The sequence below is a fragment of the Typha angustifolia genome, chromosome 15 (assembly GCF_048772165.1).
Source record: "Typha angustifolia cultivar Huaian chromosome 15, ASM4877216v1, whole genome shotgun sequence".
Lineage (NCBI taxonomy): Eukaryota > Viridiplantae > Streptophyta > Magnoliopsida > Poales > Typhaceae > Typha > Typha angustifolia.
In genome coordinates, this window is record NC_133253.1 from 21231637 (window position 1) to 21251779 (window position 20143).

At 43.9% G+C, this 20143-nt stretch overlaps 3 protein-coding genes across 3 annotated transcripts; 1 reads left to right on the forward strand and 2 right to left on the reverse strand.

Annotated features, from left to right (window-relative positions):
* Positions 1 to 1147: 1147 nt before the first annotated feature.
* On the reverse strand, positions 1148 to 2121 carry LOC140778810 (uncharacterized protein At3g17950-like). Its single transcript, XM_073123678.1, has 2 exons — positions 1918 to 2121; positions 1148 to 1823 (listed from the first exon to the last, which is right to left on the reverse strand). The coding sequence occupies exons 1-2, from the start codon at positions 1990 to 1992 to the stop codon at positions 1362 to 1364; spliced, it is 537 nt and encodes a 178-aa protein (XP_072979779.1). The 5' UTR covers positions 1993 to 2121; the 3' UTR covers positions 1148 to 1361.
* Positions 2122 to 3303: 1182 nt separating this feature from the next.
* Positions 3304 to 9477, forward strand: LOC140777891 (THO complex subunit 4D-like). Its single transcript, XM_073122294.1, has 7 exons — positions 3304 to 3746; positions 4840 to 5075; positions 5627 to 5770; positions 5849 to 5917; positions 6984 to 7174; positions 8188 to 8235; positions 8998 to 9477. The coding sequence occupies exons 2-7, from the start codon at positions 4896 to 4898 to the stop codon at positions 9176 to 9178; spliced, it is 813 nt and encodes a 270-aa protein (XP_072978395.1). The 5' UTR covers positions 3304 to 3746; positions 4840 to 4895; the 3' UTR covers positions 9179 to 9477.
* A 6900-nt stretch (positions 9478 to 16377) lies between these two features.
* On the reverse strand, positions 16378 to 17611 carry LOC140778915 (uncharacterized). The gene has a single exon (XM_073123818.1). The coding sequence runs from the start codon at positions 17093 to 17095 to the stop codon at positions 16559 to 16561; it is 537 nt and encodes a 178-aa protein (XP_072979919.1). The 5' UTR covers positions 17096 to 17611; the 3' UTR covers positions 16378 to 16558.
* Between the last annotated feature and the right edge of the window lie 2532 nt (positions 17612 to 20143).

A 20143-nucleotide genomic window follows, 5' to 3' on the forward strand; every position in this document is an offset into this window, starting at 1 on the left:
TAGTGTAATTAGGTAAGTCCTTTTAATTATATATTCTTTAAGGAAATTGATCTTTGGTATGAGATTGTACTACTGTTAGTGTGATGAAAGCCTAAGAAAAAGTGGGAGTAAAAAGACATTTCAGGTCTGATAGTTTTGGAAGTTTCAACTTTGAGTTCCAAATTTCTGGACGAAAAATTATGGAAGGAAGAGAAACATTTCCGGGAAAATAGGTAGTCTGAGAATACGTATAATGTGATGTGTTTACTTTATAATTGTTTGAGATGTTGAGGGTAGATAGTAATTTTAATTGGTCCGCAGTATGGGAAGGGGCATGGAGAGATTCAGAGAATGAAAGGGTCATCAATAGATGCAGAAATAAACAAAAAGAAGTAGAAAGGCATTGATAGATGGAACTATGGAAGGACATCTAATGGTAACGTTACGAGCTTTCAATAGTTTTATGAACCCAGATTACGAATTTGGTAGACTTACCTGCAAAGTAGTTTTTGTAACTTGATCCACTAACGTAGCAAGATCTAATTTCCTTAGTCTATCTTTTCGTTGAACCAAACAAATAGTTATTCGTACTTATAAGGAACACAGTTCTTCCTGCATAGGCTGATTCCATTAGCAGGTTACTTGATATATATATTTTTTTCGTTTTGCATCGTAAGCTTGCCAGTATGTTAAGATGCTTACCACACAGTCCGAATTAGTACCAGTTGATTTGACTCCTTTACCAACTGCAAGTCCCATATTTATCTCTCTTCACTTGAGGAGGCACTCATCTTTTGCCCTCTATTGCATAATTTAGCAGTAAAAAACGGAAGGATTTGCTGAGTCATTACTCATGGCAAATGACTTTGTTGATGTCGATAGTAAGTTTCCAAATTTCTTGCGTCAGACTTAACAAGCTCTCTTGTCGCCTTTTCAGATAGATGTCAGGTTGGGTGACTTGCCACATATTCGCCGTGGGGGCTGGCTCATTTGAAACTTTGCTAGTCTTCTTGCCTAATCTTATCTCATCTTTAGCTTATTCGTCTAAGATTTTGTAAACATATGCTGACATTTTTACCGTGATATAAGTCCTTAGATCCATATATATATATATATATTGACCAACTGTCCTGTACTATAGAGCAAAAGATGCATTACTTTTTCGCAAAAAAGTTATGCATACTGAATAGATGATCATCAAGTAGATAGGAACTATAAATTCTATTACAGACTGTAAAACCACCGACATAGACACCATCAGACTTCTCTATCTTTGCAAGTGAAAAATAAAAAGAAAAAGAAAAAGAAAAACAAAACAGGAGAAGATGACATAAGTTACAACCAATATTGATCACCCTCAACAAGCCCTACAATTACACAACCTACCCTTCTCCCCCACTACAGATCCCAGCAAGCAATACCGGCCATCTCCCCATCATCCCCTCCGCCGCCCTCCCCTGCCCTCTCCGCCTCCTCTCAAGCGACGCCGCCGCCTCCGCCGGCGGCATCACCCTTCCGTCCTCGAACAGCGGGCCTCCGCCCACCGCCTCGTGCTCCGCCGCGCCGCCGCCGTAGAGGAAGTCCCCGTTGATCTCCCTTCCACTGACCCTCCTCTCCACCTGGAGGAACTCCCCCAGAGACGTCGGACCCGCCACGTCATCCCTGCACAGCCGCCACCACACCCTCCGGGTTCGGCGGCGCCGCCTCTCCGCCGCACGGGGTATCGGGACGAGGTCCTGGCGGGAGGGGAGCCTCGCCGGCCCGACGGGGAAGTCGTGGGGGAAGGAGACGCCCATGAGTGTGCCAAGCGAGGTGCTCCGGTCGGGGAAGAAGGAGCCGGTGGACTAAGGAAGAAGATGGGGGTTTGTAGTTTAGCAATACGAACGAAAGGTCTTACATGGGAATAAGAGAAGGGAAGAGCGATGTGGTTAAGCTTACCTCGGTGTCGAGATCGGAGGAGGAAGGCGACGAGTTGGTTGGGGACGAAGGGATCAAATCGGTGTCCCGATCCATCCCAACAAGGAATTTTGCAGCCTGGAGAGAGAGAGAGAGTAGGGGGGGAGAGAGAGAGAGCGAGAGGAGAGAGAGAGAGGCGTGTACGAGTAGGGCGGAGAAGCTGGGGATTTGAGGAAGAGATGAAGAGGAGTTGTAGGGGGTAAATGACAAATATGCCACTTGATGAACGTTTTGTCAATATTTGCCATGTTTCAAAGATGATTTTTCTAATGTTTTGAAAAGGAACAATTTGGAGTGTTATGTGTGGGAATATAATCATACGTCTGTGGAGAAATTTATATTTGTAACTTCTTTCCAAAAATAATTGACGAAATATACTAATTTTTTGTTGGTCTATAATATTTTCTGAAAATAAAGACCAAAATAACTTATTTTGAATATAAAGAAATTCTAAATACAAAAGTTAATATCCTACGAGAATTTTATTTAATTGATTAAATTATAAATTTTATTATTATAATTTATATAGAAAGAAATAATAATATATAATTTTTTATTTAATTATTTTTAATTATCTTATTATTGTTTCCAATTTCTCTTTTGTTTTATATATTAAGGAGCTATCTGAGAGATTTGTATAGATAAAAAATGAAAACGATTAAAAGATAGAAAAAAGAATGAGCAGCTAAATAAGAGCAGAAGAAGAAAAATAATAATAATAGAAGATGAAAATAAGTTCGTGCTTAAACTATGAATTTTTTGTTCTGATGTAGATAAATTTTAAATTTGAAGAAACTCTAATTATAAAAGTTTTAGATCGTAATGCCACAAATTTTTCCAATTGATTTCACAATTTTTCAAAATCAGATGAATATCCTCTGAGTATTTTTTTAAGACTACACAAGAGTTAGAATTTAGTAGTAGTTTAAGTAACCAAAATATTTCTATAGTATAGTAATATTTTACTAAAAAAAAGTTAATACCCCCAGCCTAACCCAGCCTTATACTTGTAAGTTGTAAGTATGCAATGCATAATGCATTGAGCAAGAAATAAGATAAGTGATAAGTCAGCACTAGGAGAAAGGAAATAAGTGAAAAAAATTAAATGTAAATATTTAATTTGTAGAATGAGATAGAAGGTTAAGAGAAATGAGAGTGACAATTTAAAAATAACTTTACTCAAATTAATAATAGAAAAAATAATCTAGAATCAAATGGGAGGTTAATATTAGTATCTATAATTGTATCTCCTTTTGGTTAAAAAGGCCAAATCGTTCGGCCTTGGACCAGCCCAAGAAAGAGACTAATAAAGTACTGCGGGTTGATAGAATCGAGTCAAGTCCAGATGACGGTGATCCCTCAAATCCTTTGAGCGAGGCCCTTTGATCCAACGGTACACCTCCTCCCCTAAGCAAAAGAAAAGCCGCACCCTCGCCCTCGCCCTCGCCCTCCGAAATCTGGCAGACTAGCCTTCAGCGGTCTCTCCCCTCTCTCAAGCGATCGCTCGCCTCCTTTACTCTCCAACGAATCTTGTAAACCCTAGAAATCCTCCAAACGGAAGAACCCTAAATCCGTCTGATCTCTGCTCGGATTCCGCTTCTTTGACGAGCCCTAGAGCGGTAGAAGCCTCTCCTCCTGGCTTGCGTCGGAACCCTGGAGGTCTGACACTTTGTTTGATAGAAGACTTCTCCTTCACGGCGTTCGGTTTCGTCGTCTTTGAGTTATATTCTTTCTTGTTTCCCTTGGATTTTTTGCTAAGAAGCTGCATCGATTTTCTTCTTGGGCTAGGAAGAAAGCATCCGTCTCCTCTGGTAATGTTTGGCTCTCCGATTTCTTCTACTTATCTTTTACTTTATGTGCTTTCCGCATATTTACGTTGTATGTCCCAAATTGTTAAGTTTTGCCAGCAAATGAGAGGAAACCAAAGCTCTCATTTTCTGTTGAGTAATCGTTCCTCGATTTCTGCAGGCGGACCTTCTCCTTCCTCCCTTAAAATTATCCTTTTTAAAAGAAATAAAGGAACAAGGAACCAGTTTTCGGATTTGTTTTTAACTTAAGGTCTTAGACACTTATGGCAGTTTTCTTAATTTCACGGTTTGTTTGTTTTTGGCTCTTTGAATGGCACGAGTCTTTATTAGGCTTACATAAATGCCCTTTAGACTGTTTCGGTTTTCTTTGATGGCTAGATCTGTATCACATAGAAATTGGGAGTGCTTATATTAGTTGGATATATATATTATTTAACTTCTCAAAACCTGGGAATTGTCAGATTTAGTGTCTTTGTACTTTTTTAAAGACCTTTTCTGTTGGTATGGACCATGAATAGGAATTTATGAATTTATTGCGGAGTAGTTTAGTGCTACAATGCGGCTTCTTTTGTTATGCCCTAGGAAAAGCTAAGAATCACTTAAGCATCAAGAAAGATGGGATGAAAGTAGCCACACATCTTCCTCTTGCATAATTATTGAAAAGCTTATTTAGTAGCATATCTAATGAGGTCTATGGTTATTTGCTGGATTGGATGATAAGCTCCTTTTCAACTTTAATTTTCCATGGTTCCTGATGTAAAGACACGTAGAGCCATATATTTTTGTGCTGAGGTGTTTCTAAATGCTCGGTTTTGGCTACATATCTTGACTCTTGAGAGTAGCTTAGTTATGTGTATTTAATCACTCAAGCTTGCACATTCTGTAGGTTTTATCATTTTAACTCTATACTTGATAAGATATTTATTTTGACATGTTCTTTTTTATTATTTTTTGTGGGTTTCTTTTACTCTTCTATGATTAGCTCTTGTACATTTACCTTTACTGAAAATATTCTAACTGTTCTTTGTAGACTTGTCTTTCTCTAGACAACTCTTATGCAATGAAGAAATCCAATTAACCTCTCTTCTAATTGCAGGTTGTTGTCATTGGGAAATATATCTTTCTACTCTGCTGTTGAAAACGACTTTGGATATGTCATTTGATAATGTTGGTAGGAGTAGAGCCAATGGAGAAAGAGGTAGAGGCCGAGGCCAAGGCCGTGGATGGGGCTATGGACGTGGTGGGGGCACCTTCCGTGGAAGGGGAATGGGAATGCCTCCCCGAGGGCCTCTTGGGGTTAATAGTCGCTCATCTTCATACGCCATTGCCAAGGCAAGCCCAAAATTATTGCTGTTTTTTTGCATATGTTCAAGAATCTGAATTACAGTAGAATTCTGAACAACGAGGAGGAGAGGATTTCTAGGCTATTTGTTTATGGAGGGGCTCAACACTCCATGTCAGAGTTCTTGCATTTCGATGCATATTCTGAACGAAGTTCTAGAAGGGGGACTTCAGAAGTCTTGCTAATCTGGAACTTTGGTGCGGCCCTCATTTCTTATTGTAGTTCTGCAGTCGTTTTTGCTGAAGTGCTTTCTCAGTCACCTTTCACAATTGGAGCTCTCCATCAGTTACTTACCGTCAGCATATATGATATGGGTGGAATTCTCTACTTATTATCTTATCCTAAGCATGCTATCTGGCTGTTTAGTTACGCAACTGACCAAAGGATCAATAATAAGAGCCATTGAATCTACTGTAGTTTTAAAAGTTATATTGAATTTCCTGATAGTAATTGTCTCCACAAGTACGCTGGTTTGACGAATCATGGTTTTCTGCTAACACATTCTTTTGACAATGTGGACATTTGCTCGTATATTTGTCAGTCTTTCAGCCAAGCCAAGGAAATGATATGGAGGCATGATCTCTTTAATGATAGCATGGTAGCTGCTGGGCTTTCAGGAGTAGAAACAGGTACAAAATTGTACATTTCGAACTTGGATTATGGGGTCTCCAATGAAGACATAAAGGTCAGTTGAACTATTGAGGCAGTTGACAACATTGAGGCATTTTTCTTACTTATTAAGAATATGTTGAACTCTCATTAGGAGCTGTTCTCTGAGATTGGTGATCTCAAGCGGTATGCAGTTCATTATGACAGAAATGGTCGCCCAAGTGTATGTCTCTTCTCCTTTCTTTTTCATAATTGGATGCATGTTCTCTTTTTTCTAGTAAGTACATTGCTGCATGTTACTTTCATGTGCTTAAGGTACTTAGGTTATTGGGACTTGGGTGTAAGAACTGAAATAAGAGAAACAGCATTGTTCTATATTCATAAGTACAGAGGGTTGCATAGATTTGAAGCATCCAACAGCTGTGCTTGTTCTGAGCCTCAAGTAGAGGGACCAAACTATGTGTTCTGATTCATGGATGATTTTTCCTTCTAGGAATTTACTTAAATTTGTTCACATTTCTTCCAATGCTTAATAATTCATGTGATTCTACCAGGGCAGGAAGCCTCCCTTTTATTGACTTGATTAATCTTCTCACAGTTTAGCTTTTCTAATGAAGCAGGTCATTATAAGTGGATATTGTCATGCTCTTCTTGATGACTTTTATCTCCTACATGATTTGCCTTGGTTGAAATGGATACATGATTCTTGTATTTCTTCTTTTATCTTTTGCATTCTTTCTACATCAAATCTATACTGACTCGTCTTCATTTGTCAAGGCTTTGATATCTTATGGTCGGAGATTGTGAAATAATTTATTCTTGATCCCGAAGTTGGTTTTACCTCCTTTCAAGTATTATATAGTATCCTTGCTGAAGTAAATATGGGTGTGTATAGTTGTCTAGGAAAAATATAATTTATTCAGATGCCATGTGGTACAGTGCCCTTTATGAGACCAGAATATTTGCATCAGATGTACAAAATTTTACTATGATTATATTAACACCAAAGAAAATATAAAGAAGACATAATTACAATAGCTTCATTGACATGGATGGTGGAGAAGAAGATAATGGGAATTTGAAGGGAGTAAGTTGGAGGAGAAATAGTTCAACTTCATAATAGTTTCATAACAGTTGTTATGATTTTGTGTACTTTTGATTTATTCACTCATCTTATTTTCTTTGATTTTTGTTCACATTTGCCTTACCATGCATCCTTTGGCCCTTCAGTCCTTCACTTGATACCTGTTCTGCGTCTTAATCCAAAGGGTGTTCATGGTTTTGTGCAGGGTTCTGCCGAAGTGGTCTTCACCAGGAGGAGTGATGCTATTGCTGCCTTGAAACGTTATAATAATGTGCAGCTTGATGGAAAAGCTATGAAGATAGAAGTGATAGGAACCAATTTAGGCTTGCCTACAACACCTCGTGTTAATGTCGTTGCTGGTGCTAATGGAAGGGGAAGAAGAACAGTTGTTATGACGTATGTTGCTTCTAATGCCATTATGATCTTTGCGTCGTCTTTTTTGTGTGTTATGCATGTGGTTTCCTGCTTTATGCATTTATTTATATTTCTTGCTATATGCTATTTTCTTATGAAAGAACGATTAGTTTTCTGTGCTAATCATTAATTTGGAAATCTGGTTCTGCAGATATTTTAGCCTGTTAAATGCATTCCTGTTGGGCATGGTTAATATTTTTTTGGGGTATAATGTGATGATAGCTTGATGGGTATTGACTTTGTCTTGGAAGATGTGGTGCATATGATATTTTGATATCATTCCTTCTCTTGTTTGTACTCAGGATATTGATTTCACTAGAAGAATGCTGATGTCGAAGTCATTCTTGAAATCATGATCCTTGTATTCTTTTTATGCTGAGTTGTCCTACTGCAATAGTACTGCCTACCCTTTATAATTCTCAAATAACCTATTATCCATGTTTATAGCATAGGCCACCTGACTTCCTTTTGGCGAACAAGACTGATTAGAAGTTTCATATTAGATTGCTTGCTCTTAATTCGGAAGCAGACTGAAGTAGAGCCAACCTGTGGAATATGTTGGCATTGCTGGAGATATTGAAAGACACTTTCATGTTAAAACATTCATATGTGATTGTAATGTGATATGGTGTCTCAATCTTCCAAGTTCTACCCACTTATCCTGCCAATAATATAAGCAATTTCAGAATTGCTTGCCACAATTTTTCCATGGGGCTACTCATTAGAGAGTCATGTACTTATTGCTGCTTCTGATTAAGTTCAACATTGATTTTTTGTATGAAAATTTGCTTTCTCCAATTTATGCTCTATAAAAGTTCAGTTTGATTATTCACATTATATTCAAACAATGGAATATTTAAAATGTTATGTCTATGAAAATATATTGTCTTATCATGTTATTTTAGAACTTAGTGCATCTAAAGTAGTTAATTTCACCTTCTCTCTTGAATATTTCTCATTCATTATCTGATAACACTCTGAGAGTTCAATTTCAGGCCAGGATTTGGTCGAGGTGGTGCTAGTTCATTTAAGCGTACTGCTGGGTAAGCTCATTAATACTTGATTGATGTAGAAGTTTACATTCTACAAATTTCCATACAATGTCAAAGATTATTTATTTGTATTATTCCTGTCAGACTAATGATTTTATTATTTATCTTTGAGAGATGCTAGAATTATATGTATGTATGTTATATCTGTTTTATTACCAACTTGTTGTGTTTCATTTAGCATTTTGTTCTAGTTGAAGTTTGGTCTTGATATTTCGTGCCTTTAAGTTTTAAAATTTCTTTTGTTGGCGTGACTATATCTATCAAACATTAATGCTGATTTTCTAGTATAAGTGCCCCAATAGATGCTTTCTACAACATTGGCATGGGGACAGTTGTTGGTGATGTCCATTATTTATACGCAGTTACACACACACACACAGTAATGGCCAAACTACAAATTTTTATTGAGAACTTAGAAAATAATACCTTTCTATCCATGGGGTGCACATTTAGACTTGCAAGTACTAGTTTTAAGGTGAAAAAGAGTGACAGGAGTTTATGTCTCCATCTCTACACTTTATGTGGTCTGTTCCTTCTTACTACCTTGTTGCTTTTAAGACTTTGTACTGGCGAAAAGAAGTTTGCTATCAATTTAAGCTTTTATTATTGCATTGTTTAGTTTCTTCTTTGGAGTGTACACCTGTTGTAGATGTATGATGGACTTGTCGTTGTTGCATGCTTAGCTTCTATATGCTTCCAGAATTTCTGACACAACCTGGCATGACACCTTAACTTTGTGATCTCATGGGGCAGGTGGAACCGTGGTGGCCCTCAACCTGGTCGAGGCCGTGGCGGTCGTGGCCCCAGCCGTGGTCGTGGGGCTGGTCGTGGTCGTGGTCGTGGAAGGAAGCAAACTGTTCAGAAGTCGGCAGATGAATTGGACAAGGATTTGGAGACCTATCATGCCACGGGAACAGATACTCCCATGACATAAATAGCAGGTCTTGGTTTTGGTGCTGCGCTAAGGCATGGGCCTGCTGGACTGTTTGCTTTTGGTGTTCCTAGTTGGTTTGAGTATATCTTGCATCTGTTTAATCAGATCTAGCCTTTTATGCTTTTTAGTTGATCTTTGTTGATTGTCAGAACCCATATAGCTGTATGCTTCTGCTGGACCTTAGATTGTAAAATTTGATAACTTGCGGTATGTGACCTGACTTGTAACGTTAGAGCTTTAAGTTCTGTACTGCATCGTAGTTTTTCTTTTTATTGTTTCGAAGAATGTATTGCCTAGTAGTTTTATGATTTTGCAATATGAGTTAGGACAAGGAAGATTGTCGCTTCTGGTTAGTTTCTCTTATGTTGTATAGCAATGTTTAGGTTCTTAACAAGCCTATTCGCATGTACTGTCTTGTCTCATTGACACCCTTTGTGAATGCAAATGAGGAGGTTTTTTAACCAAACTAGATCCATTTTATTTTCTTTTACCGCAGTTGACGGTCGCTCGGACTTATTATCAAATAAAATCTAACTTAGTAATCTTAATAAAAATACTAAATTAATCAGCTTTTTTTATTAGAATTACAGTAAATTAGATTTTATTTGATAATAAGTTTTGAGGAGGAGATTATTTAGTGTAAAACTTTTTCACCCTCTTTTCCGTAAATGCAAATGCGTGTTCAAGCTTACACTGGCATTTCTTGTACTTTTCTTTGTACTAGACTGATGTCTTTTACAATGGCAGCCACGAGCGTCTGGATTTAAATTTATTCAGTTCATGGAACAATTTTAGTTCTTTTTGCCAAACATTAAGTTGTGTGATATCATGTATGGCTCGAAAATCTCAAAAAAATATTTTAGTGGATTTACTCGAAGGTCTCGATCTTTTCAATCAATAACGAGTAACATCCATGCCTAACATAGCGTGAACCAGTCCTGGCCGGAAAGTAGCTAAGCCTGGTATAACCGCCACTGCTTGATCGGAGTGAGCGAGAGAGCCCCAGCCGGGATAAGCCATCGGCTTTCCGGTATAGGGGTTGGCAGTATGGGTTCGGAGCCCCCACCGGGCCATGCTGGTGGGGGAAACGGGCAGGGAAGGGAAACTCAAAACAATGATGGGAAGGAGGAAGATAGGCTGAGACGATCGTGGGCGTCAGTAGCTGTGGGAGGAGGGCCGACAAAAGGATCGCATGGTCGTATTCCGGAGGAAATTCTGACTAAGCTGAGAGAACAAACGGAGGATTGCATAATCATCGATCCGGAGGTCCTGGAGAGGTGCAGGAGCCGATGGAAACTCACCCTATTCGGAAGGTTCTTGGGGCGTAGCCTTCCTTTGGATCTCCTGAAGCGAACTTTGACCAGGCTGTGGAGCGGAATAGATCAATTCGTTGCGTCGGACATGTCGGAAGGCTACTACCTGTTCCGGTTTGAAAAGGAGGAAGACATGGTGCATGTGCTAACGAAAGGGCCGTGGACAATCCAGGGATGGGTGCTTAGCCTCATTCCATGGAGGAACAACTTCAGGCCATCGGCCGAGGCATTTACAGCGGCTCCAGTGTGGATCCAGCTACACAATCTCCCGCAAGAGTACTGGGAGCTGGAAGCACTAGTGCCGGTGGCAGGGTACTTCGGGAAGCCACTGAGGGTGGATGAGACGACGCTCGATCATACTAGGAGCAGGTATGCCCGGGTGTGTGTGGAGATAGAGCTTGAGAAGCCACTAAAGAAGGCGGTGTGGTTGGGACCAAAAGAGGACAAGGTAGACCTTAGAGTGGTTTATGAAAACATACCTATATTTTGCTACCGCTGCGGTCGGATCGGCCATCGAGCAACGGGCTGCGAATATAAGAGTAAAGAAGGAGAAGAGGAAGCTGCAGCAGCCGGTGCTGAGGGTGGTCAGGCACGGAAGGAGACGGAGGGTGGACAGCCAGAGATGGAGGAACAAAACACGACCTACGGACCGTGGTGCACGATGACTAGGAGACGGCGGAAGACGGTGCAGCCTCAGCCGAAGTACTCCGGCGAGGCGTGGTTTCCTATGGACATGACACGAGGGACCAAGGTGGGGAATGGCAAAACGGAACCTAGGGAGTCGGACTCGACGAGCAAGAAGGCGCCCTTACACGATAATGGAAGCTGGAAGAGAAGCGGGGTGGCTGAGGCATGCACAGAGAACACCGGGAAGATAAAGGTGGCAGACTGTAGCCAGACGTTACCAAAACCTTCGAACCTAGGCAGAAGGAACAGCCAATCGATGAGAAGCGTAGGACCCAATGATGATAGGGTGAGGTCAATGCAAATGAAAGGGAAGGCTAAGGTCATAAATCACAGCCTGGCGCAACCTACAAGGAAAATAGAAGAAGCAGCAGTGGTGCAAGTCAACCAGAGCGGAACCCAATTATCCAACGGACAAAAAGTGCGCATGATGGCTAAAGGAAAGGAGAGGCAAGAAGATATACTGGGCTGTCAGACGATGAAGGACCCCGGGACATCTGGCCAAGCAGGGACGGTAGATTTGGGCGGTTCGGGTACGAGCCTGGAGCCAGACCAAGAGTGTGTCACTATCAACGGTATCGCCATTAGGCTTGGATCGGGAGGGAAGAGAAGTGGGAGAGCTACCTTCACGACCACGTGGCGAGATACTCGTGGTGGAGAGAGTGCGAGATTCCCAACGGGAGGATGCAACGACGGGGTCGTAGCTACAGGTACCAAACCTCCAACGGAGGCGAACGGACCGAGCGAGGGACATAGCAGAGCTGTGCAGAAGCTAAAGGAGGTGCTGGCGAACCCAAGAAGCGGAGATCATGAGCCAATGGAGGTGGAAGTCACCAAGGAGGAGCAGTGGGCACTGGTATGCGTGGGAAATAGCAATGGGTCCACTGCGACAGGGTCGACTGGAAAAATGGTGGTGGAGGAGACAGAAATGGACCAGGGAAGACTGGCCGCGAAGCGCGGCAGGACGGCCTAACCTAAAAACTGTGTTATGTTTAAAGCAATCTACTGGAACTGTCATGGTGCCTTGAGGAAGGATGTACTGGATAGGTGCCGGGACATGAGTAGAGAACACGGTGTGGATTTTATATTCTTGTTGGAAACCCATGCAGACGGGGAAAAGGCAAAGGTGGTCAGTCGCGCGATGGGAAGACGGTGGTCATCCTTTACTGTACCAGCGGAAGGTATATCCGGAGGACTGATACTACTGTGGAAGACAGCGGTAGGCTACGTCGATGTGGTGACGGTGTCGCGGTACGCGGCACACATGGTGGTCTCATCCAGGGAGGGTGAGACGTGGCTGATGACGGCAGTCTACGCTAGTAACCAACTGGAGCAGCAGAAACTGCTCTGGGAAGATCTAGCGGGGCTTGGGAGCCTTGGCTTGCCGTGGCTAGTTGGCGGAGACTTTAACGCAATCCTAGTAGTGGAGGAGAAGAGAAGTAGAGCTACGGTTACGCTTGGACCGAAATCCTCAAATTTTGCTAAGTTCGTGGAGGAGGCCGGAGTGTGTGACCTAGGGTACGAAGGGGTGCCATTCACGTGGTGCAACAATCAGTCGGGAGACAATCGGATATGGGTCAGATTGGACAGAGCCTTGGCGAACCCAGAATGGGTCCGGATGTTTCCTGGGAGCAGAGTGCTGCACCTGGACAGGTCATCTTCTGACCATGCACCATTGCTAGTTCAGGCCCAAGGGACACCGGAGAGGAGACGAAGGCCCTTTCGCTTCGAGCTTTACTGGATGGAGTACAAGGAGTGCCGCGACATCATAGCTAGGTCCTGGAGGGGTACTGCACACGGGAACCCCATGCATGGATTTAATCACAAGATAATGAACATGCAGAGGTACCTCGGACTGTGGAGTAAAGCAGGCCTGGGATGTTTGGAGACAGAAATGAAGGCGGTGCGGATGGAGATCCAAAGACTGGAGGAAAGGGATGCTAGAGAGGAATTGGATGCTGCTGACTTCACCAACCTTCGTTGTTGCTACAACAGGAGGGCCGCGCTAAGCCGACAGATCAATCTGAAATGGCTGCAGCGATCTCGTCTGAAATGGGTGCAGGAGGGGGATAGGAATACGCACTTTTTCCATCTCACGGCAACTCTGAGGGGCCGAAGGAACAAGATCCAAAGGCTCAAGTCAAAGGAAGGGGAATGGATGCAGGATCAAGAGCATATTGCAAAAGAATTTCTTGAGCACTACGAGGAGCTGTGGGGACCAAACACGGCCGAGAGGTGGGAGCTGCCACAGGAGATGGAGTTGCCTGTAATATCCAGTGAAGACCGGATGGCACTGCTGAAGCCGGTGGGCAGCGACGAGATCCTAGAGGCACTACGAAGCATGCCGGCGGGGAAAGCACCGGGGCCGGACGGGATACAGGTGGAGGTTTACCTGGCCCACTGGCAGGAGATGGGAGCTGCATTGTGTGAAGCTGTCAAATACTTCTTCGAACATGCACGGGTTCCACAGCAGTGGGGGCGAACCTTTATAACCCTAATTCCAAAGGTGGATAAACCGGCCACGGTGCGGGACTACCGGCCGATCTCACTCTGCAATGTAGTGTATAAGGTTATTGCCAAGGTGTTGGTTGGCAGACTGAGGGGACTACTTCCACGGTTGGTAGACCAAGAGCAGGTGGCGTTCGTTAGGGGCCGGAACATCTTCGACAACATCCTGGCCGCGCAGGAGATAGCGCACTCGATGACTAATGACAAACACCGGCATCCTCTGATGATGATTAAATTAGACATGGAGAAAGCTTACGACAGAGTAAGCTGGCCGGCCGTCCTAGGAGTGCTGAACGCCATGGGATTTCCGGCAAAGTGGTGTCGGTGGATCAGCGCCTGCATCAAGTCTCCAAGATTTGCCATCCTCGTGAACGGCTCTCCGACAAGATGGTTTACGCCCCACCACGGGCTGAGGCAGGGAGACCCACTATCCCCATATCTTTTCATCTTGGTCTCGCAAATGCTATCCAGCTTACTCAAAGATCGAATGGCTCGTGGGGTGTTGCAGGGATATCGGGTGGGGGAGATACACCTGTCACACCTTCTGTATGCAGATGACCTACTGATAACTGTTGAGGCGTCTGGGCAGAATGTAGATGTAGTCAAGGAATGCCTGGATATCTACTCGACGGCCACAAACCAAAGAGTTAACCTGGCAAAGTCGGAGTTGTTCCTACCGGAGTGGATGGAGAAGGAAGCTGCGGATAACATACGCTGCCTCATGGGGATGCTGGAAGCGAGAATGCCGTTCAGATATTTAGGTGTACCTATTTCTGGTAAACGGGTCTCGGTTAGGGAGCACAGATGGCTGGTGGAGAGAGTAGCCAAGAAGCTAGCAGGGTGGAAACGCAACAGCCTCTCCTTTGCCGGCAGGCTAACCCTGCTACGGTCCACCCTGTTGGCAGTACCAACCTTCTGGCTGAGCTGCTCATGGGTGCCAGATACGGTGTTGGAAGCGATCAATAAAGTGGCGAGGACCTTTCTATGGTCTAATGGCAGTAACAAAGGACTGCATCTGGTAAGCTGGGGCAAGGTGATGCAGCCAAAGCGGGAGGGAGGCCTTGGAGTGCGTAGCCTGAAGCTCACCAGATTCAGTTTGCTTGGTAAGCAGGTGTTCCGGGTGCTCAACGGAGAGGATGCGAACTGAATCAGAATAGTGAATGGAAAGTATGGTGGGCTGCACCCCTGGCAACAAGGGAATTGGAGGACAACGTCTGGAGTTTGGAAAGCACTCTACAACACTGCGAGCGTAATCAAAATGGGTTGCCGGAAATTGATCGGTGATGGAAAGGACTCGTCTGCTGCGGACGACCCGTGGACGTCGGCAGTGCCATGGAGGTGGCAACCACGCGTGATACACCCGGACATGATGAGCATGGAGCTCTCAGTGGCGGAGGTACTACGGAGCAGAGCAAACAGCGGCCACAATCTGGTGGGAGTAGCTGGGCTGGAGCTGGCTTTTGAAATAGCCTGCACCGCCCTGGCTACCGCGGGAGTCAAGGATAAATGGATCTGGTGGCCACACACGTTGGGGAGCCCGAAGCCTTCCTCCATTTATAGATTCCTCAAACCAACTGAGGAGGAAGAGTGGCCGGGCTGGAGGGGGCTGTGGAAGCTAAAGGTGGCGCCGAGAGTGCAGACGTTTTGCTGGAAACTCCTATGGGGGAGACTACCTACTAAGAGAATGTTGCATGTAGTGCAAGTAGGTGGAGATGACAGGTGCAGCCTTTGCGGTCTGTTCAGAGAGACCATTGATCACCTGTTCTATGGCTGCAGATACAGCATAGAGGTGTGGGCCAAGCTGGATAAGATGCTACCGGAGGCGGTGGAGATGTGCGACGCAGTGACCCCGGAGTGGATAACTACGGCTTGGGGGAGGAGTACAGTGAGTGACGATTACATACGGGCGCTAATAGCGACCACGTGCTGGGGTATATGGAAACAGCGCAACCGGGTGGCTTTCAGAGAGAACAGGGAGGAGGCATCCGCTGTGGCGAAACGGGGCTTGTTCATGACTAATGAATATGCGGCGGAGACGACAAACGCTGTAACGGCGGCGGGACAAGAGCAGAGCGAGTGGAGAAGACCATCGGAAGGGCGAGTCAAACTGAACACTGATGGAGCTTTCCGCGTCCAAGCTTGCCAAGCAGGAGCGGGGGCTGTTGTCAGAGACGACAGAGGGAAGCTTATAATAGTTCGATGGGAGCCAGCGCCGGCAGTGTCACCGCTATATGCAGAAGCTTGGGCGCTTCGAATGGGGCTGAGCCTTCTCCGGACAGAGCAGCCGGTGGACGTGGAGGTGGATGCAGAGGTCCTGGTGAAGATACTGAAGGAGGAAACGCCGTGTCCGTGGCAGATCGCAGGTATCATTCGCGAGTGTAAAAACCAAATGGAGAGAATTGTGGAGTGTACTGTAGCGCACATAGGGAGAAGGTGTAACGGGTTGGCCGATTGGGCGGCGATGAGGGGATTGGGTGCAACCCGGGTCGGATCGATCCGAGAGGGGGACCCAATCCCTCAAGAACTGTATGACTTGGGAGAAGTGGGCCTAAACCCACCGGATGTGTATGCTTTGGGCCAAGTGGGCTTAAACCCACCGGAGCCAATCATCAATAGCTAAATACAACTCATTCAATCAAAAAAAAAAAAAAAATAACATAGCGTGAACCAAAGGACCTTAAAAAAAATATTATGATCTGCACATATTTAGATGTAAAAAAGAAGTCGTAATTTGTATCATAATCAATTGCTTCTAAAGTAAACCAAATGCCAATGCTACCACCTAAATCTCCACGCAACTAATTCGCTCTCAAATCCCAAAAATAGAGGAAGAAAAGTACTCCCGAATTAACCTAGAAAAAAATAATCCTCTACCTTAAGATGACGATGAACTGGTAGCCGACCGAGCGGTGATGGCACCATTTGTCATCATAACTCTGAACTCATCAAAAGACACCATCCCATCCCCATTGCTATCGACGCTGTTAACCATCTCCCGACACCTCTCCGCCGTCGTCTCCTCCCCCAACCTCCTCAAAACCCTACACAACTCCTCTGCCGTTATCTTCCCATCTCCGTCCTCGTCGAACACCTCGAACGCCTCCCTCAGATCCTTCTCTTCCCCCTTCGCGTCTCTCTCCTCGAACAGCACCAAAAACTCCTCCAGATCGATGAACCCGTCGCCGTCCTTGTCCGCCACCGCCATCATCGCCTCCGCGTCGGTTTCGCCGCCGAAGACGGCCGCCAGAAAGCGGAGCTCCGCGGCCGAGATGCGCCCGTCGCCGTCGGCGTCGAGCTTGCGGAAGACCTTCTCGAGATCGGACTCCTGCGTTCGGGAGGTCGACTCCGCCGACCGAGGAGTGGGAGGAGAGCACGAGGGCTTCTTTGTACATGAAGACGCTACGAGACCCATGGAGGAAGACTAGCCAGTAGTATACGAGAGGAGTACGAGGAGATACGATGCGTATAAATAGAGCCGGATACGTGATCGACTCTGGATGGGAAACAAGATATCTATGGAAAACTACCGCCAAATACGGATACGAATCGGGATATATTTCATTTTCAATTAAGGAAGTTAGAATCAGATGCTAACTTATTCTCAGGATGGAGAGAAAGAGGAAAGAAATCGTATTAATTCCTTTCAAGTAACCATTCATATGAACACAGTCAAGCATAACCCAAGTAAATATGTACATAAGCATAGAAGAAAGCATCACATAGCATACAAGTAGGGAGCCAAGAACTAGAAATTAAAATTCATGGAATACATATAAAATGCTTCCATGAGACGCCAAAAAGAAAAAAAATCATTCCTTTCTCTATGGTCTATAAGTAGTCATGGAAAGGCAATACTATAACCATCTATAATCTTACATGAGGAGCTAACTAGGATCCAAATAGAATAGGAGAAAAGAGAGAGAAGAAAAAAAAAATCCTCAATCACCCACAGAGATTGCTCGCCGCACTCGGCCTAACGGTGACCGCGAGAGCTGCCGCGCCGGATACCGGAAAACGGGCCTTTTCTTGAACTCCTGATGCTGCTGTAGGTGGTCCTTGATCTTCTCATCCTCTTGCTTTATCTTCCTTACTTGGCTGTGGATGAGAGCATCATGTTGCCCTCCTCCACTAACCTCTTTGCTTTGTATGCTTTGCTGCGCGTTCTCCATTACTGTAACTAACAGAATATATTTCATGCCGATATAACCTGGATATCATCTTTGGGCTCTCTTTATATATGGGTGGATAGGAGGAAGGGAGAACAGGGGATGGTAGGAATGGGAAGGTGGGTGGGAAATTTCATGTATCTTGAATCGTCTGGAGAAGAATTACTTTGAACAGTTTGAATGTATCAACTTTTCGTCTGGTGATCAAACTTGTTGCCTTTGAAAGGTAAAAAGTTAAAACCACCCTTGAATGGATTATAAAGTGTGAATTAGATTACTCGGAGAATACCCTCCCTGGTAGGCAGAAGTTTGGTGTTCTACTGGCAAAAGGATAAGGCAGAAGTTCGGTAGTTCTGCCACCACTTAATGATGGCAGTTGTTCAACAAATTAATACCTTCTGATTCTAAATGTCTAATTGATACAGGCTTTAAGAAATTATGAGTTAACGACTCAGCCTATGGCGTTTTCACACAGCTATACCAAACCCAAAGGACTAAGTCATTGTGGGCCATGTAAAGTCTTTCTAATTGAAGATTTAATCGTAGCATTTGATTATAGAACTTGGCGATTAAGTTATAAAATAGCTAAAACTTTGTTCTACTGGCTGGGGACCTGGTCATCTTCTGCAATAAGAACCTGTAACCTTAATGATGATGACACGGAGAACAAGTCATTAAGGAAGTTTAATTAAAAGCGAAGAATTTTCCACGTGCCCCAATGTATATAAGAATGGAATTTCCTGCTTGAAAAAAATAAAATAAAAGATTACATATACCAAATGTGTGAATCTTACACTAGTTTTTTTATATGTGCAGTGGCCAAGGTTTCCTACTCTAGACTTAAGTTCTCAGGAACTCGCAGAAGTGCTGTAGAATAATAGGACTGGCTGCTTATCTATCCTTCATCGTTGGACTTTCTGAAAAATAAATGAACAAATCGTCCTTATATGGGTATGGATAAAGAGTCTGGTCAATATATCCAAATCCAATCTAAGTTCAATCAACCCAATTGATCATATATCTACAATGAACGAGAATTATTGACGACCTCTTTTGACTCTTTCCTTGGAAGAAGAAACGCTTAGGACGGGGTTGGGAAACAGCGGCGTAACTACTTTGTCAACTGAACAGAGGTTGCCATTGCCACAGTTAGCTCTTCAGATAGGGACTTTTAGTTCTTATCCACTCAGTCCGACGTGGAGATTCAAAGATTGTTTTGAAAAGAATTAGGTATTAATTAATCTTTTCAATGGTCGCTTCTGAGAAAAAAATAAGAAACGAGGAATAGGCGATCGAAACTGTTTAACGATAATTAAGTACAAGGGAGTTGAAATCACAATCAACGAATAAAATGTTCGCATTAGTCGACCGCAGTCGTATCCTTAGAATGGGTCCAAGGGCTGGCGTGCCGGTAGACCTACCAAAAGAGACACCTTTTAGCCTTCCAATTTCCACCTCATCCTTGCGCTCAGAGGTCGGAATAGATTGTGCTACTTATTAAAAGTAGATGTTAAAATTACCAACTAATAGTGGTGGTGCAATTAAATAGAGAAGCCTAGTTGCAGTATATATACTTCATCTGTTGTTTTAAATGGAAATCTACTTCTGTCACATACCACAAGTTGGACGTAAACTGAAGCCTGATCTACGTAGTAAATAGTTCAAATTAATTTGGGCCTCTGACTTTAGATCGGATGAACTGTTCATGAACCAAGAATACTTGTACTGCTTAATTGCCATCACTTTTTTGAAATGAACTAGCTTGATCAAACGTGAACTATCTTAAAACTAGCTATGATTTTAGTTGGACAAACTTGGAGAAGTAACTGGTACAATGTGATTGATAGTCTATTGATAAGATAAAAGCTAGAGAGTAAAGACTAGAGATGAGATATGCTCCAAAGTACCGGGATGCTGGCAGAGCTGCCTCTGCACATAAACCAGCTGATGTAACCTTTGAGTTTAATGATAGGCTCACTAAGGACTGTTAGCCTAAGTACTGCTACTGCACCACACTTGCGTCTTTAGGATGGCAAAAATTTGGAGAACAGGGGAGTGGAAGGCGGCGAAGGAGCGGAAGGGGAGTTGGCAGCGACCAGCGGTCACCAGATCCAGGAGAGGCGGATGAGCCACCGCTCGAGAACTCCCGGATGAGGGATAGCCTCTCCGCCGCGGCCAATAGGACTGAGAATAGATAGATTCGAGGCGGCGCGTAGGAAGGTGTGCGTTATTTAGCAGCAGAAGCAGCAGCGTCATACAGTATACACCGCGCGTCCCCGCAAGGGAGGGTGAGA

Excerpts from the sequence above, each read along its gene's own strand:
- LOC140778915 (XM_073123818.1), bottom strand. The coding sequence starts at position 17,095 with ATGGGTCTCGTAGCGTCTTCATGTACAAAGAAGCCCTCGTGCTCTCCT.
- LOC140777891 (XM_073122294.1), top strand. The coding sequence starts at position 4,896 with ATGTCATTTGATAATGTTGGTAGGAGTAGAGCCAATGGAGAAAGAGGT. Across the intron at positions 5,771-5,848 it reads TCTCCAATGAAGACATAAAG|GAGCTGTTCTCTGAGATTGG; the intron begins GTCAGTTGAACT and ends AACTCTCATTAG. Across the intron at positions 7,175-8,187 it reads AGAAGAACAGTTGTTATGAC|GCCAGGATTTGGTCGAGGTG; the intron begins GTATGTTGCTTC and ends GTTCAATTTCAG.
- LOC140778810 (XM_073123678.1), bottom strand. The coding sequence starts at position 1,992 with ATGGATCGGGACACCGATTTGATCCCTTCGTCCCCAACCAACTCGTCG. Across the intron at positions 1,824-1,917 it reads CCTCCGATCTCGACACCGAG|TCCACCGGCTCCTTCTTCCC; the intron begins GTAAGCTTAACC and ends CTTCTTCCTTAG.